Here is an 18038-nt window from a genome sequence, read left to right as displayed (position 1 = left end):
AATATTCTACACACACGATTTTATAAGAACATTATTTAAACAACAGACCTTTTCTTTAAGAATGAACATAGCTGTATATATTTTACTTCTTAATAGGTGACTATCTTTAAAATACACTCAGTTGCCACCATTGGCAGGTAATTTCATAAACAAAAATAATTCTAATGCAGTGCAATAAATCCTACTGTCATGAGATTATATGTTATGTTTTAGTGTTTTAGAAAAGGTGTAGCAGCTCCACTGGCAGCTAAATATGTATCTACCTGCCACAACCTGAGGGACTCACCACTATAAGATCCCAACATTACACATTGGTTTAGGATTGTATACAGTAACTATATTATACAAAACTGTTAAGTATTATATTGTGTTGTAATTGTTTTGTAATGTAATGTGTTGTATAACTATCAGCAGTATAATCTATGTGACACCTACTATATGTATTTAATATGTGATATGTACTATATATGCATTTTCTGTAAACTGCTTTAGCAACATGTTTTCTTTGTTCATGCCAATAAAACAAAATTGAAGAGAGAGAGAGAGAGAGAGAGAGCTCAGTGTGTCATAGGAAGTCCCCTGGCAGTCTAGTCCATGGGCGATTTTAGACCCTTTTTAGGGGGGCTCAATATTAAACAGGTTTAATATCCTGTGTCGCCGATGCTATGCACCTGTAACCCAGTCAAGGAAAGGGTTAACAGAAACATAGTTTTGACCAATCGGAGGTGGTTGTGCCAGACTCCCGCCTTTGGCTGAGTCTCTATCTAATCTGTCAGAGGGAGAGCAGGAGTGCGGTTGTGAAGTTTAATGTTGGTAGTCACCAGAGAAGAAATTGGTAATTTCATGGTGCAGATTATAACCCAAATTGAAACGTAAGCAACTAAAATTGCTGAATGTTAGAACATCGTGTCAAATTGGTCTATATTGCTGTGACTTATAAAGTGTCAGGTTTAGTTCCATCATAGTGTTAATAGTGTCAAAAACCGTTAGCTGACGTTGTTGTTCAGTAGCTAGCTCAGAGATGATCAGATAATGAAATTACTGATTTAACGGGGGGGGGGGGTTAACACTTTTGCAAGGCATTGTATCCGTGTCACATTCTCATTAGGGGCTGAGACCCCCTAAAGGTTTGATCCTAGAATTGCCCCTGGTCTAGTCTATTCGAGCCCATAGCATCATAACTAAGGGCTGGTCCAAGGCAAACCTGAGCCAGCCCTGACTATAAGCTTTATCAAAGAGGAATTTCTGCCTCCTGAGAAACCAGCTCCCATGTGTATGTATATGTATGAATATGTCTGTTTAATCTACAAGGATGTCTACCGATGCTTTTTATGTCTATTGGTGACCTTATGATATGGGGATGTGTTGAGTATGGCTCTTGTGGGCTTAGTGATGTTATGGCTTAGCTGTGACTATGCTGCAAAACCAATGTATCTGAAATCTTTTTTATTTATTTATTTATTTTTATTACTTTTTTTAAATACTTGATCTGGAGATGCATCCTATTAAATGATGATTCAATATGTAATGATTTGTTGAGTGTTAACAGAGGCACACAGACAGAAAACTGTAGCATGTCATGCCATCATGGATGTTTGGGATGTATTATTAAGAATATGCCATGCTTGAGCGTTTCCTCTTCCCCACAGTGATCTGTTTCTGGTCAGCTGATGCGGGTAAGCAGCCAGGCTGCAGCTCATTGGTCGCGCTTCATTTCTACGGTCACATGCGCGCGTGTGTTTAGTTTCATTTCCGCACCCCGCTGCTGTCTGTAGCATGTTAGCTTCTGCGATGCCACTTCACACATTTTGAGGAGAAGCGCATTTATTATTAAGGACAGGAAAGCGTGAAGCTAATAACGTTCATTTAAAACACATGCAGATTGACTTTATTGTATCTGCATAACAAAATAGCAGCTTTATTGTTTCTAAGTCAACCAGGAAGCGACGTTAACGCCAGGAAGCTCACTACATCATCAACGGGCTTCATGTTTAAACATTTGTTAAACTGTAACAAACAAAGAAGCTTTCCCCGCTTGTTGACAGTAGAATAAGTCATGAAGGTAGGTGAACAATGTAGCCTAATGGTGAACTCGGTTAAGCCTTTCAGAGAGGTGTTTTTATGTGACTGTATTTTATCTCAGCAAAAGTTATTTCCTCATGCGGAGATGAACAGACATTTTGCATGCACACACTGTATATGGCTGGCTTAATATGTGGTTTCACAACTTAATTTCCCAATTACAGGATGAATTTATAGGGGTAGTATTCTGTTGTTGTGGCCTTGCATTATGTAGCCTACTACACTTAATAGTTTTTGTCCAAGAAATGGACAGTTAATTTTCTCCTAGTTGTGTTTTTTGTTTGTTCAGGAAGCAAATAAATGAGCATGCAAGTACCTTATAATGAACCGGAGATATGTAATTCAAAATCCCATCACTTAATTTTGAATTATGTTAAATATGTGTGGGCCGTATGGATAAAATCCTCTCTCTTGGTAAATGTTAGATGGTTATGTTGTAGACTGGTTTGTCTATTTTTGGTTATTCAGTTCAATTAAATACCTGACAAATCAAGGTACTTTATCACATTATTGTAACAATTGTATACAAATCCAATATTACCATAAAGAATTCCTGTTCTTTGATTTTCCCACAATAGAGTTGTCAAAAGGATTAGAGCTGCAACTAACGATTATTTTCATTGTACATGTATCTACCAATTATTTCCTTAATTGATTTCCTTCTCATTTTGTTAAAAAAAAATTGTGAAAAATGCCCATTATAATTTCCAGAGCCGAAGGTGTCGTATTGAAATAGCTTGTTTTGACCAACAGTCTCAACCCCAAGATTATTCAGTTTAATATCATATAAGAGAAATAAAGGCAGCAACTTTTTGCAATTTTGCTACCATAGTACCACCTCGTTTATTCTACTATTGTATAAATGGTATGGAAAAATCTCTGATGGTAGACAGTTAATATTGTCTTACACAGCATATTTTCATATTGTCCAACCCTAATTTTAAATGAATAATAACCATTATATTTGAGAATTGCTTGAATGGTGATAAATGAAACTTTTTAAGACCAAGTGTCAATCATTTTTTTCATGCAACATCTGCGTCAGGTGGTCAACAGTCAGGGTGGAGGGGCCTTCCTGGTGTGGATCCTGGTTGTTCAGCTGGTCCTGTGTGGGAGTGGGGTGTACACCGCTAATGGCACCAACAGCTGTAAACTGGTCTCTGAATCTGTCTCAGAACGGAAAGTCCTGAACCGACTAGAGCCACTCGTCCGTAAGAAGTAAGAAGTGACTCAATTGTATACCTGCATATTCAGTGCCATCGATATGACGTTAGATTGTTTTTGGATTGCCTGTTATTAGTCTAAAATCAGCACTAATTGAATATGCAAACCAGCCATGATGGAAACATTTTGCCTGATTGTCCTTTGCTATTCAGTGTTGTGCCTTTTCTCACATATTAGTTGTTAACTGGGATTTGTTCTCATGTTGACAGCTTTACAGCAGTGACCAAGAATGGAACTGAGAGTTACACATATGTGTTCCAGTTGTGTGGGGATGCAGGCAGTATTCCAGGAGCTGGGGTTGTTCAGTTGGACAGCATGAAAACGGAAGTAAAACCAACAGTGATTGGCATGTATGGTGCAACACAGGCCATTGGAGGAAGTAAGTCTCTGCAAAATATAAGAATTTCACCCTAATTTACCCTGACTTTGTGTGTGGATATTAACCATCTGTGAATTGGAATCTTATGTTGGAGAATTGCCTTGTGTTTGAGACAAACTAGGAGCACAGTAAGCCCAAAAAATGTGTTACAATTGTTTAGTGTGCATTATTTATCTCTGATCATGGGATTAACCATTCCATATGGTGCTTTAGATCTGTTTTATGTCTGCATTGTCTATTTTGACACTTTCCTGCCCTTGCAGGTGACTGGGTGATGTTGATCTACACAGATGGGGACAGATATGATGCCCACTGCTCTAAGGAAAAGAGGAAAGCCATGGTCATGATCTCTTGTGACAGAAAAACGGACGTGGTAAAAGAAACTCAGATGGCTTTTAGAACATCATATTTTTAGATCATCAGATTTGTGAAAAGAAATGCTAGTTTAAAATGGCACCGTGTTTAAAACAAAAATGCAAGGGGCTACATTGGTGGCAGGTTGCTTCAGGTACCGGTGTGAAGATGATCCAGAAAGGCATCTTTGATAACATATCCACAAACTCTGCACAGTGGTTTATGATATTATGACAAGTTTTCACAGTGATTGTATTCTTCATCTTGATGATTACAAGGGAACTGTAGAAATACCTCATTCATGTTACAAAGTAATCTATCGTGAATGTGTGCCTGTTCAATGCAGCATGTTGCTGGATGACGTTAGATTGTGTTGTCTGAAATGTGAATCAGGGTGACACATGGTGCTAATGTTTCTCCTGTGAGACTTGTCTTGCACCCGGTCTTTTTTTCTTTTCTTTTTTTAAATTGGTGTGTGTGTTGCTTTATATTTCCCTTTTGTCTCTCTCCATCTCATTCCCAGGGTGAAATGAAGGTAGTGTTGGAGGACAGGGATAGGTTGCAGGACTGTTTCTACCTGTTTGAGCTGGACTCCAGTGCAGTGTGCCCAGCTATTGAGTCCCACATCAGCACTGGCTCCATAATACTCCTCATGTGCGTAAAGATTGTGTTTGTGTGTGTGTGTGTGTGTGTGTGGACACAAAAACCCTTAACGTTAAAGCATATAATAATATAATAATAGCACAGGCCCTCTCTTCTTCCAGTGGTTTCTGTCTTCTGGCTGTTTATCTCATCGGAGGTTTCCTTTACCAACGACTGATTGTTGGAGCCAAAGGGATGGAGCAATTCCCAAATTATGCTTTTTGGTTGGAGGTCGGCAATCTGACAGCGGTAAGCCGAGTGCAGTTGATACACAACGTCATTAAAAGATCAGGCTAATGTTATTTCTTTGGAAATTCATTAAAAACTTGACCTCCCCTTACAGGATGGGTGTGACTTTGTGTGCCGGTCAGGAAAACGGGAGGAAGCCCCGGCTTACAGGGGAGTGGCAACAGAACCTTTAGAAGAAGAGCCAGAGGAGAGAGATGACCACTTACTACCTATGTGACCTCAATATGTCAGACATGGGACAGAAATCTTCACTGTGTGACACAGTTTACTCTTTCACAGGTTACAGGTTGCTGTTAGACACAAGCCTTGTTTTTCTTGTGCAGGTTTAGGTTAGGACCTGTCGACACTTTGCGTGTATTCCATACTTGTGCCTAGCTACTGTGTGATCTGCTTGTCACTTAAGAGGGCATGTTGCTCATAGGGCTGACAGTCATGTCTCCTCTTCCTACCCCATGCATTTCATTCAGCTGTTTGATGTCAAACAAATGAGTGATTCATCCAAGATTACAAAGTGACAATAAAGACTCTTCTCCCATGGAAATCTGGCACAAAAGGGAGAAGTTAAGTTGGATTTCTGCCTGATTTTAAACTTAATGACATATTGCTGCCATCTCTTTTTCTGCTTAGCTAATGATTGATTGATTGTTGGAAGTTGGTGCAGGTTGCAGCTAGCTGCTTTATCTGGGACCCGGTTGTGCACTGACAGTTGCAGGTTACAAAACACACAAGTGCTTTCGCTTGTGTAATTTAGCTTTAATCAGTTTTTGTGTTTTGAAAGTAATGAGAATGGGAATTTTTATTTCTGTGACTGTGCTCACAATTTTGCTACACAAGTAGAACTCACTGCAGAAACCATAGCTTGACTGACTTAGTTGGGCTTTTTCCCTTTCTCCCACATTATAGGGAAAAGCTTCTACATCAATGCTAAATATTTTCTCCCTAAAATGTTGAGTATTGCCAGTTTCCTGACTGAAATCTGAGCTTGACTGTTGTAATCAACCATCCTCTCAATTTTTTTTTTTTTATTGATTTTTGAGTTTAAAAGACACCAACAGACAATATATACTGTATATGTACACACATACATACAACAGAAAAATCCCACCCCAAACAAACAACAGATGCTGCAATGTCTACAAAGTTGAAAGAATGATAGAAAAGTATATAAAATAACAAACTAGTACTGTACAAGAAATAAATAGCAAAGTACATACAGATTTAACCAAACACAATTAAGTTAGAATCTCTGCAGGAAGGAATGCAATGGTCTCCAGCTTCTCCAGAATCTTTTGGAATTATATTTGAGGTCATAAGTCAGTTTCTCCAGAGGGAGAAGAGCCGATATCTGTGACACCACATACCGGCCGTGGGGACTTGCGGAGCAGACCAACTCAGTAAAAAACATTTTTTAGCCAGAAATAAAAATAAAAGAATTATCGGTGTCCCATCCTCTCAATTTATATCCGTGAGGTCAACAATGCGGTTAACTTGATGCGCTAAACTTACAAATTTGGTGTTTAAAGCAAAGCATCCAACTAAAATGCAAAATGTAATTACATCTCAAATCACTAATTTTAGTTTATAAAATGCTACCACACAGTGATAGGCAATTACAAGAGATTAATATATGAATTCTGCTATTCATAATTTATGATATCAAGATGTATAGTATATATGTAGTATATGTACTTGTATTTTCATAGAATAAATGAACACACAGCAAAAGATTATTGTTCATAATCTCAAGCCTATTTAATAATGAATTTTGTAGTGGTAAGACTGATCAAAATGCCTACATGGTAAAACTGATCCAAACACAAGATATACACACACACACACACACACACACACACACACACACACAAAAACATTATAGGGTGCAGGTTTTCTTTTGACCAAATATTAAGGCCGCTTAATGCCTGATGCTTTGCTTCTTTAGGAGAATAGAGCTACAATGAAAGCACTTACTGTTATTTTCTATACACTTCTGTATCTATATTATGGTTGTAAACATGTTACAGCTCTGATAATACTTTTTAGAAATTGCGATGTTAAGGATTAAAGCAGGATTTTTGATCTTGATGGCAAAATTATGTTAGGAAGTTTCAGTTGTGAATCAAGTTACTAGTGTGCACTTACGTTAGGTTTGTTTTGTTTCTATCACTTGCTTTTTTTTGTGTTTTTTAGGTTAACATTTCTTTGCTTAGTTCTGTGATTCACATCCTGGGTCACAATCTGGTAGAACGGGTTACACATGTGTTTTCCGTGAACTGAACAACCTCTTGATTAACATAATGACCTGTTAGGTTCAAGGATGATTTCAATCTACCAACTGTTTTGTTTGTTTTCTGATTCCATCAAAAATAAAAGATGAAAGTAGTTTATGTATGTCCATTGTAGTGGTGAAATTAGTACACACCTAAGTGCACTCACCTTTGGAGATTTAATGAATGTGAAATGTTTTAAAAAAAAAACAACATTTTATGCACAATACATTTTTTATTAATTTATATTTAAATTGACTTCATGGTTAAGATATTTGCTAATGTTGAGTAGTGTTTGGACCATACACCGCTTGGCAAATGTTTCAGGAAGAATAATCAGGTTAACCAATTTTATTTCAAAATTGATTCTTAAACCAAGCCTGAAACCGAAAAAACAGAAATTTGTCAACAAATGTCACTGACATGAAAGCTACGTACAGTAATAGGCTACAATGACAAGCAATGGTGCACTGATTCGCACCGAGTGCTGTATTTTGTATTTTGTTGTCCACTGTGTAATGGTTGATTGGAAGAGCAAAAAAAAAAAGGAAACTCATTGTTGCAGCTAAGACCTGCCTACCACTTGAGGAGCACAGCACGAGCACATATGGACAAAACAAACATGCCAAATAAAAAATATATGTTAATTTTTAAAGCAGATTTAAAATTATATTGTAACAATTTAACAATTCGCAGTTATGAAATCCAATCGCGGCACGGCTGTTTTGGAACGCAATAGACAGACGGTGGCGACCATTTACTGTATATTAACTCAAATGTAACAGTGAAAAATCAGTGTTCGACCTACAGTCTGTTGAGATGCCTCTGCAAACGCACAAACGAAGCGCAATCCCAGTATATAGTTTCTGCTGATAGCCAGGACTCTGCTGTTTCTTCAGGAATGATTTCACACATCGGTTCACGGAACAGCACTCCACAAGCACTAGCTACATATACATACTTATATATTTATGGGTCTCTCTGGTCGACTTGGCAGCCATTTTCCTTGTTGCGCAATGTATCTGGATACCCCTTGCTTTTCAAGTAAGCTTGAGTCCTTGCTTGGCGTTAAGGAGTATCTAGCCCTTCCCCTTAGCCCTATCCCTCGACCAAAATGAGTATTGGGACAGCCCTTTCTCTCACGTGAACGCGCGAAACTAAGGGGAAGGGGTAAGGGTAAGACAGAGAAATGAGACGCAGCCTTAATTTGTGCGCCAAGCAGTGTATGTAGGCTGCGTAGGGGTGTGAGTCTCTTTGATGCGCTGCTGCACACCAGACACATAACCTGACATCAAAGACGCACCGTCGTAACTCTGTGCCACAATTGGGATGTTTTTAAGACCACACATATCAACCCCTTTGTAGATGGCCTCCACAATCCCAGCCGCGTTGCGAGATGCAAAGCAATCCATAAAACACAAAAAAAACGCTCGTTGATTTCCAATTCCTCGGCATATCGTATGCACACTGACAGCTGTCAGTTTTGGAAGGCCTCATCCGCAATTACAGAGAAACATCCAGTTTCCTGCACCTTTTCAGCAATGTTGTTGTAAAGCATGTGTGCACAGATGTCAATTATTTCATTTTGAAAATCTGGGCTTGTGGCATTAAAATAATTAGATTGCATGTTTTCAAAATCAGCACAATATTTCGATAAAAAACTGCAAACTTCGAGGAAATTGCCACGCGATTCTGACTCTTCTCCCTCCTTATGCCCACGAAAGGACAATCCAAGTTTAGACAGTAACCTCACAACATCAACTACTTTGCATAGGTAACCTCTGTTCTTTTCGACTATAGCTTTATGGCTTTCAGCCAGTTTAGCTGCAATAGATCCATTTGAGGATGAGCTGGCTTGGAAGTTTAATCATACAGTTAAGATGTAATTACCCGTTTCCAAGTGTATCTCGCTGCAGCCACCGGGGGCAGTGCACACGCCGATACAGTAGGTGGCGGTATGCGTTATTTAACCTCGGTTTACCATCCGCCAAAACGCACAAAGAAGAAGAAAGGGATTTAAGAGGCGGGGTTTCGTTGGAGGCAAAAACCCTGAAAAGGGCTATCGTTATTTGCAGTTAAAGCCAACATCGCAACATAAACTTGAGTGCATTTAAGTGTGAAGGACACAAATACCAAGGAGAGGTAAACGCATAAGCACGCCGAAAAACACTAAACGTTGACTTCGTGCAAGCGTAATAGCCAGATAGTTGCTAGCTTTCTACCTGCAGTAAGAAGCTAGCATTGCTAATTAGTTAGCCTATCTAGCTTATGTTGAACTAACGCTGCACATTTTTTACTAATAAGTGTTTATACCAAACTAACTGATTTTCCACTTTCATATAGTGTTTCTGAAGTCGGTCTTCTTTTTCTAGCCTCGTTACAAACGTTAATGTATTTTAGGTATGGTATGTCAGACTTTTGTTAAGCAAAGTCCATTGTAGTTAGCCACAGCTGGCTAGCTTCTTTCTTGGTGTTTTGAGCTTTCCTCCATGTTCTTTCTCTCGCATTCATTTATCTTGTTGACAAGTGCTAATGAAAATGCTTCAATGCTCATACATGCCTCTATTTTTAGTGGCATTTGTAATAACGTCTGGCAAGCTCATAAGTAGTTAAAAATACTGTTTGTGCAGGGGTGTAGCAAGCTGTGATTTATGGGTCCTCTGAAAGAATAAGTAGCTAACGTTAACGTTACCTCTGTTAAAAACAATCAGAGGACTGGAAATGTTGTGCATTACAGCAGTGTAACGTTACTCTAGATTAAAAGAAGTCTCCTTTTTAATGTCAGCAGTATCAGACATTTGAAACATACTGAGTTGACACCGAATTTGGTTGTAATGTACTTAACTAGTAACTGATGATTTAAGTATTTATATTATTTTATTTTTATTGTGTAGCCCCAGTAAATTAGCCTGACAAGCCAGACCCACATCAAGATGTTGACCCTGGCTGCAAATTACATTTGCTGCCGATAGGGTGCGTCTAGATTTCTAGGCTACCAGTAAATAGTGCTAAATTGCATGTTTAAACAAGTCTTCACGCTAAGATATCTGCAGTTAGAAGTTCTGCAATTCATAGAAATATTTATTGTGTATACAACATAAGCGTTTGGTCACGACTACTTTTGATGAGCGGTTTCTGTGTTTTGAGCAGCAAACATGGATGCAGGTGAAGACCAAAACACAGGCACCACCAATGGAAATCCTCAAACAAGCGGGAACTCTCGTGCACCCCAGATAGCCCACATGTCTCTATATGAGAGACAGGCTGTACAGGTGTGCATAAACGACTACCTAGATGTGATGAAAAGGCTAATGTTTGTTATCTTGAATTGTTAATAATATACTGTTTAAATATAGACTTTTGCGTTAGTCTTAAAACAACATGTATCTCTGTGTGTGTGTGTGTGTGTGTGTGTGTGTGTGTGTGTGTGTTTGTTTGTGTGTTTGTTTAGGCTCTCCAAGCACTGCAAAGACAGCCAAATGCAGCTCAGTACTTCCAGCAGCTCATGTTGCAGCAGCAGATCAATAGTGCACAACTCCACAACTTGGCTGCTGTGCAACAGGTAACCAGAATTATGACAGGAAAAGGCAGGCACTACAAAAATATGAGATATGTAACAGAAGCATTACACAACATCCCTTTCATTCTCTTTTTAAACCAGGCCACGCTTGCAGCCAGTCGTCAGTCCAATACCCCAAGTAACAGCATGTCCCAGACGACCACCACTGTAAGTTTTGTTGTAAGTTGCTTGAGTTATGATTCTGATTATGAATTACACAGCTAGTTTAAAAAAAAAAAAATAGTACGGTAGGTTTGATAAAAAATTTAAAATGTTCTGTTTCTCCCAGGTCAACTTAAGCACCACATCTGCGGGAGGTACCATGACCAATCCCCGTCCTCACGGTCCAGCCAACTCTGCAACAACAACAGCTCTCAACCAATCAGTGTTGCTGGGTGGAAACTCTGCAGGACAGGGACAGATGTATCTTAGGGTGAGTTAAAAATTAACATGCGCTGAGTACATTTATGAGTAAAATGGAATACATAAATGCATATTGTGCATATCTGTGTCACCAATTCTTGTAATATAATAATTCAACCTTTATTCTGTTTGTGAAAGCTTATTGATTTGGTGCTCTAAAGAGTTACTCTTGGGTTAGTATCTCCTGCTACTGATAAGTAGAGTCATGCATTCTACTCTACTACTACTCTAAGAGCAGTTACAGAAGATAGCAGCAATGGCCTCTATAAGTATACATAAGGTAAAACCTACATAAACCGAACTCTATCAACAGAAAATCCAAGAGAAAATGTCTCAAGAGAATCAGCGAAACAGCATAATGTCTTGGAAGGGCTTTAAAAAATTAGCACTTAACACCAAACATTGTTGGCAAATTCTTAAGTATTCCAAATCCGTGTATCATTCGTTCATTTTTTTTTTTTAAATAAAAGCAAAAAGCAAAAAAAAATAACTTGTTTTCGCAATACTCGAATAACAACTTGTTTTTCCAATTTCCGATTTGATGCTCAAATGAAAAATGGAAAACAACGGATAACAAGCTTATCATCAAATTTTCATATTTTCAACTGATGCAAATTGCGTGACCCGGAAGTGATCTCTACTAGAACTATAGGACGCTGTCAGATATAAATATAAATATATACAGTCATGTGAAAAAATTAGGACACGAGGAATAAAAAAATCATCTTTTGCAAATTGATCTTAATGCCTTAATTAAAAAAATGAGGAAAAATCCAATCTTTAAGGACACCAATTTTCTTTGTGAATGAATAATGTATCGTAAATAAATAAATGTTCTTCCTTTAAAATACAGGGGGCATAAGTAAGTACACCCCTATGTTAAATTCCCATAGAGGCAGGCAGATTTTTATTTTTAAAGGCCAGTTATTTCATGGATCCAGGATACTATGCATCCTACCATCCTACCATATGCTACCTAGAGATTGGCATGGGGTACTTTCCATAAAATCATCTCTCAATGCAAATCAAACCAGCTATTAGGCTAACTGAAATAAAACCATGCCAATCTCTAGGTATGGTGAAGGGTATGTGATGATGTGGGGCTATTTTAATTCCAAAGGCCAAGGGAACTTTATCAGGAGGCATAGTATCCTGGATTCTTGAAATAACTGGCCTTTAAAAATAAAAATCTGCCTGCCTCTATGGGAATTTAACATAGGAGTGTGTATACTTATGCCCCCTGTATTTTAAGGAAGAACATTTATTTATTTAGGATACATTATTCATTCACAAACAAAATTGGTGTCCTTAAAGGTTGGATTTTTCCTCATTTTTTTTAATTAAGGCATTAAGATCAATTTGCAAAAGATGATTTTTTTTATTCCTCTTTTTAGTCAACTTTAGCATGGGTGTCCTAATTTTTTCACATGACTGTATTTGATCATGCACAACAAAACATGCAAGTATTAAATCCCCCTTCCACTCGGCCAGCCATGCCAAAACATTTAGGCTATTTATGAACTTCAGAATCCAATGGAAAATAATCTCAAAATGAAATAGCGCAACGTGGTGTCAACATAAAACGCAGCGCTTTCAAGGCGGAGAGCGGAGTTCACTTTACAGCAAAAACAAAATAGCCTACTTTCACCCAGGAAACGCTTGTTTGTTCCCTCGGGAGTGTTTTAATCACAATCTTTTTTTCCCTAAACTTAACTAGTCGTTTTGGTGCCTAAAACTTAATGTCATTGCTGCAAGACGCTCACCTTTTCTGGCTACCTTTGAGTGGGAGATACATTTTGTCTCCACTGGCCACTGTCTCCAAATAATTCAGCAGAGGATATAGACCAGAAAGGGGGAAATCCCATGAAAATATATATATATATAATGAATATTTCAATTATATGACAACGGTTACCAACAAAATAAAAGTTATAATCAAACTGTATTCATATTGTGGATCTATTTTTCACATTGGGCCGTGTCACCTGCACAGCTGATGTGATCCACACATTTCCAGTAGTGTTGTAACAAAAGGGTCGTTTAACCCAATGAATCCCTTTTTATATAAATATGTTGTTTCTCTGTTCCACTGTGTTTACTGATTTATTGTCAGTAAAGTGTTACTTCTTTTTCCATAGTTTAATAACGGACCATCTGTTCCTACATGTATTAATAGTGCCCTAGTAGAGATCACGTCCGGGTCATGCAATTTGCGTCAGTTGAAAATATCAAAATTGGATGAAAAGCTCTTTAACCATTTTTTTATTTGAGCACGAAAATCGGAAATTGGAAAAACGAGTTGTTCTTCTTTTTTTCATTTTGGTTTTGGAAACGAGTATTGAGAAAACAAGTCATTTTTTGCTTTCTGCTTTTATTTTGAAAAACAAGTGATACAGATTATTCCATGTAGTTAAGTGATCCATGAGTCATTCATTGAAATATTTGTTATTTTAATGTTGACCGTCTGTCTTGCTCCTCACATAGGTCAACCGCTCTCTCAGGGCTCCCCTTGCCTCTCAGCTCATCTTCATGCCTGGTGGTACAGCAGCAGTTGCCCAGACGCAGCCCCAGCAGCAGCAGCAGCAGCAGCAGCAGCAGCAGCAACAACAGCATGAAGTCACACCTACCACAGCCCAGTCTGACAATGATCAGGTTTGAGTACAATTACCATTAATGTGAGGTCTGAGCTATTTAAAGTCATACAGTCTTAGATATGTGATAGTTTTCAGAGATGTAATTGTCATGGGAAAACTATTTGACACCACCAAGCACACTTTTGCTAGTTTTATCAAATGCATTTCACCACGACCTACTCCTTTCTTCATTTTACAGGTGCAGAATCTGGCCTTACACTGTGCTTCCGCTCCTAGAACAGTTGCTGTAAAGGCTGAGCTTCCAGAGAGGAAAGATGTTGCCAGATTTCCTCTTGGTCAACAGCAGCAGCAGACTTTTGCCCAGACAGCTCAGCAGCAGCAAGTGCAACCACAACAGCAGCAACAAATGGCCAAAACCAACTTTACTCAGCAGTCCAACGCCAACACCATGACTCTAAAGAATGTTACTCCTGCTGCTTCTGTAGCTCCTTCCTCCACTTCCTCTCCAGCACTCCCTCTTTCCCAACTCCTCCTGTCCTCCTCTGCTGCCCCCATGATCCTGGTGCCCACCTCAAATGTTCCTCCCACCACCCAGGGCTACGCTTTTGGCCCAGTGACCCCAAAAGCCAACGTTAACACACAGACTCTGGTGGTGCAGCCCCTACAACAGGCCAGCACTATTGCAGAAAAAGGACCTGTGCCAATCCAGCCCAAGACAGCTCAAGGACAACGCTTACCTGTACAGCTGCCTCCTCGACACCCACCTCCTATTCTCCCAGCTCCACCTAGCAACACCCAGCACAACACTCCACACATCCCTGTGCAGCTTGTGGGAGCCAGGCAGGGCTTAACAGGAAACGCACAGGCTGTGGCCCTGGCACTGGCACGAAGCAGCACGGCCCAGGAAAGTACAGCTGGCGGGAATGTTAACACAGTCTCCAACAACAGTGCTATGGTAAGACCAACCATTGAAAGGACGTACTTAGCGACACAGGCACTTCTTTGGTTTGGTGTTAAGGATAACTGTCAGTGTACAAGGAATTGTAACAGTTTTTTCCCCCACATACCATTAGATAAAGCCTGCTATTGGTTCTCTGAAGAGAAAATCTGACAGTGACGCACCAAATGAGATGGCGACAGAATCTTCAGACTCTACACCCATGAAAGATTCTGCTCCTCCCTTATCCCCTGCCCCGACAAAGGACTCGGGTATGTCAATTTATCCTCTCCAAATCAAGCAAAGATTATTAGGAGTAATACTTTGAAAACTTGTAAAACTTGTAAAATTGTAACTAAGTCTAGAAATCTGGTTGAAAGCTCATTGTTTTTCCCTGTTTCTTTCGATACTCACTAGCTCCTCCTGTAGCAGCTGCCTTCTCATCCCCTCCCACTCTGTCCTTGCCTCTGCCCTTGTCAAGAGTCGGGCATGGGGACAAAGACAGAGCGCCTGTTCCCCAGGCAGTGGTCAAACCTCAGGTCCTCACCCACCTCATAGAGGGCTTTGTCATCCAGGAGGGAGCTGAGCCCTTCCCCGTAAGTGTGCGCTGTTTTGATGACAGATTAGATTTCGTAATGAATCAAATCTCTGATTTGAAATACACTGGCTATGCACTTTTCCTTGTAAAAACGTTTCTTATTATATTTGATGTAAAAGGTTGCTGGACTCCTCAAAGACAGAGATTTCGCCCTGGTTGGCCGCTCTGAAAATGGACCTCAATGTAAGTGGTGAAGTAACTCTTTTTTTAAGGCTCAAATATGATACCATGAATCTGTGTGCATAATCAGTATTTCATAAATGTGTAACGTAGATGTATCCCTCCCTTTTCCTCTTCAGTGTTAAAGTGCGAGTACTGTGGAAGCCTTGCCCCAGCCAGCCAGTTCAGAGGATCAAAGAGGTTCTGTTCAAATACTTGTGCCAAGAGGTAGGATTTTCTTTAGCTTTCCGTTTCGGCATTGTTTTTTTATTTTGGTTTGTTGTTTGGTGACCAAAAACTCTACTGTGCTTTACATTAAGGTTAGGTAACCATATTTAATAAAGAAACCAGTCAAAGACTATACCAAACAAAAATCTAAGAAATGTCTTCCTGAGTTTTGACTGTGCCCCTGGATCCACAGGTATAATGTGAGCTGCAGCCAACACTTCAAGACGAGCAGAGGGAGGAGTGGTGCAGGGCTGGCTTCGCCTCCAGCACCCACTGAGAGCGCAGCTAGGCGAAGAGGCCCCTCTCGCAGGAGCAGTTCTAATATCACCTGTAATAACATTTCAAGCAGGCATCTATCTGTTAAGGTACGATCTGTAGTTCAGAGAATGAGACTGTTGATATTCTATATTTTTCTAATTATAAAAATCAAAACCCCCAAATAATTAATGTTACTAACAAGTATTGCCAGTGTATCTAAAGCCTGATATGGTTTATTAGACGTTGCATTAAAACCCCATCAATGGGCCACAATGTTGCACTGGATGACATGTTTCCTCAATAGAGTGAACACAGGCACTGCAGTTTATTGAGTCCCATACACTCTCCTGCTGCTGTAGTGTCCTAAGTGTGTATTATTTCGCAGCTCAAAATAGTCCAACAAATGCACCATTTACTCCTGAGTGATTTTTGCTCAAAACTACAGTGCCCAGCTGGAGAACGTCATTTAACCTCTTTTAAAGATGATACATGTTTTACTTGTGATCTGTCTTTTATAAATATTTACATCTTCAGGGAAAACGGATTGGCTTGAATTGGCTTGAGTACCACAGACGGTAGTCAGAAAGTATTGGTTGGGCATTCCATGAAATTCAATTGTTGATAGTAGAAAAATGGCTGCCTAATGCTTTATATATCAAGTGGTTGCATTATCCACAAATGCAGCTTACTCATGGAAGTTTTATCATTGGTTTTTGTTTCTCCACTTTTGTGGGCGTAGTGTCACTCTGAGTCCAGTCGCTCAGAGGACGTATCCAGCGACGGGGAAGAAGAGGAGGATGATTCTCCTTCACTGTCCCCAAGCTCTTCACACTCCTGTTCTAGAGCTGAGCGCAGCGCTCCTCTGTCTGACAGCTCAGCTCCTGGTAGCCTCCCACTAGATGGGGCTAACTTTCTCTCAGCAACTCCTGCTCAGTGGAGTGTGGAAGAGGTCTGCAGATTTATCTCTTCACTTCAAGGTTGGTGTTCAGTGAGATAACAGTTTTGTAAGCCACAGCCATGTCTCCTGTTTTCTTTATCTAACTATCTTCCTGTCTTTCTGTCGGTTTGTGTCCAGGCTGTGAAGAGTTGGCCGCCCAATTTCTGTCACAGGAAATAGACGGGCAGGCTTTGCTGCTCCTGCGAGAGGACCATCTCATCTCCACCATGAATATCAAGCTGGGTCCTGCTCTCAAGATCTGTGCCTCCATCAACATCCTGCGTGAGTGATGCAGTGCGCACTTCAGAGGGACACCAGGATCGTTGTCTCATTGATAACTTCTCACTGAAATCAATACCTGGACCTCTTTTAGTAAGAAGTAAAAAAGACTATGGGGAAAGTGAGGATGTTTCTTACAAAACAATGGTGCACTATCAGTCATGTGAAGACATGGGGATGGACAGTTTACTTTCTGGACATTGAATGTGCAAACACATGTTGTATGTGTACTGTTATGTGTGAGTGGTGAGCATGGACAGTCTAGAGTATCCATGTCAGTAGTGTTTGTCAGTTGTTGTTTTTCTGTTGCTGTGAGTAGAAGCCTTTTGTATGTATTCTCTAATGAAACTGTGCAAATCTGCCAGCCTGCAGTAATCGGTGCTAGGTCTTCTAACTAGGACAGTTTACCTGTTGGGTTAAAAAAAGAAAAGAAACGTTGCCTTCTTGATGTATTTCAAACGGTGCTTTAACTTTAGTGATATGATTTGGAGGGATGTCAGCATCAGTCCACTTCATTTATATATATTTTAGTCTTATTAGTAGTTATTAGTTTATTTACCATATATGTTTAATCCAGGCTCCAATCACATCGAGGAAAGGACACTCAAAAAGCCTGGTATTTTAATTAGTTCATTTTACCAGTTATTGAAAGTTTTAGTTTTTTATCTTTTCCCATTTTGTACTACAATCAAAATTATTTTTTTCATGATTATGATATAGTTTTAGTAGCTTTAATCAACTAAACTACCTGAAAATAGGTATTCCTCATGGTTTGCTCTCTCAAGGGCTAAGTGGAAGTGCTCTGTGTACATGTATGCAGTACTACCAATAAACAATACCTGTTACTGGACCTCTGTGCGTTTGCTTTTATT

The 18038-nt window shown here is 39.5% G+C and overlaps 2 protein-coding genes and 1 long non-coding RNA gene across 4 annotated transcripts; all 3 read left to right on the top strand.

Annotated features, from left to right (window-relative positions):
- The first annotated feature begins 358 nt into the window (after positions 1–358).
- On the top strand, positions 359–7423 carry LOC118496008. Its single transcript, XR_004898474.1, has 3 exons — positions 359–369; positions 943–948; positions 7059–7423. It is a non-coding gene; the product is annotated as an uncharacterized LOC118496008 (long non-coding RNA).
- m6pr (mannose-6-phosphate receptor (cation dependent)) lies at positions 1768–6779 on the top strand. Its single transcript, XM_031299550.2, has 7 exons — positions 1768–2062; positions 3128–3300; positions 3516–3685; positions 3949–4058; positions 4563–4693; positions 4804–4930; positions 5025–6779. The coding sequence occupies exons 1-7, from the start codon at positions 2057–2059 to the stop codon at positions 5145–5147; spliced, it is 840 nt and encodes a 279-aa protein (XP_031155410.1). The 5' UTR covers positions 1768–2056; the 3' UTR covers positions 5148–6779.
- A 1747-nt stretch (positions 7424–9170) lies between the features above and the next one.
- Positions 9171–18016, top strand: phc1 (polyhomeotic homolog 1). Of its 2 annotated transcripts, none has more exons than XM_031299499.2 (14): positions 9171–9336; positions 10345–10466; positions 10646–10756; positions 10856–10921; positions 11043–11186; positions 13661–13828; positions 14009–14725; positions 14844–14979; positions 15125–15303; positions 15425–15488; positions 15605–15692; positions 15886–16057; positions 16690–16927; positions 17026–18016. In XM_031299499.2, the coding sequence occupies exons 2-14, from the start codon at positions 10350–10352 to the stop codon at positions 17175–17177; spliced, it is 2352 nt and encodes a 783-aa protein (XP_031155359.2). In that variant the 5' UTR covers positions 9171–9336; positions 10345–10349; the 3' UTR covers positions 17178–18016. The 2 variants fall into 2 exon arrangements, with proteins under 2 accessions (XP_031155359.2, XP_031155358.2); XM_031299498.2 differs by having other exon boundaries at positions 10856–10933.
- Positions 18017–18038: the final 22 nt, after the last annotated feature.

Source organism: Sander lucioperca, chromosome 10 (assembly GCF_008315115.2).
Source record: "Sander lucioperca isolate FBNREF2018 chromosome 10, SLUC_FBN_1.2, whole genome shotgun sequence".
Lineage (NCBI taxonomy): Eukaryota > Metazoa > Chordata > Actinopteri > Perciformes > Percidae > Sander > Sander lucioperca.
This window is presented reverse-complemented; position numbering and strand designations above follow the sequence as displayed.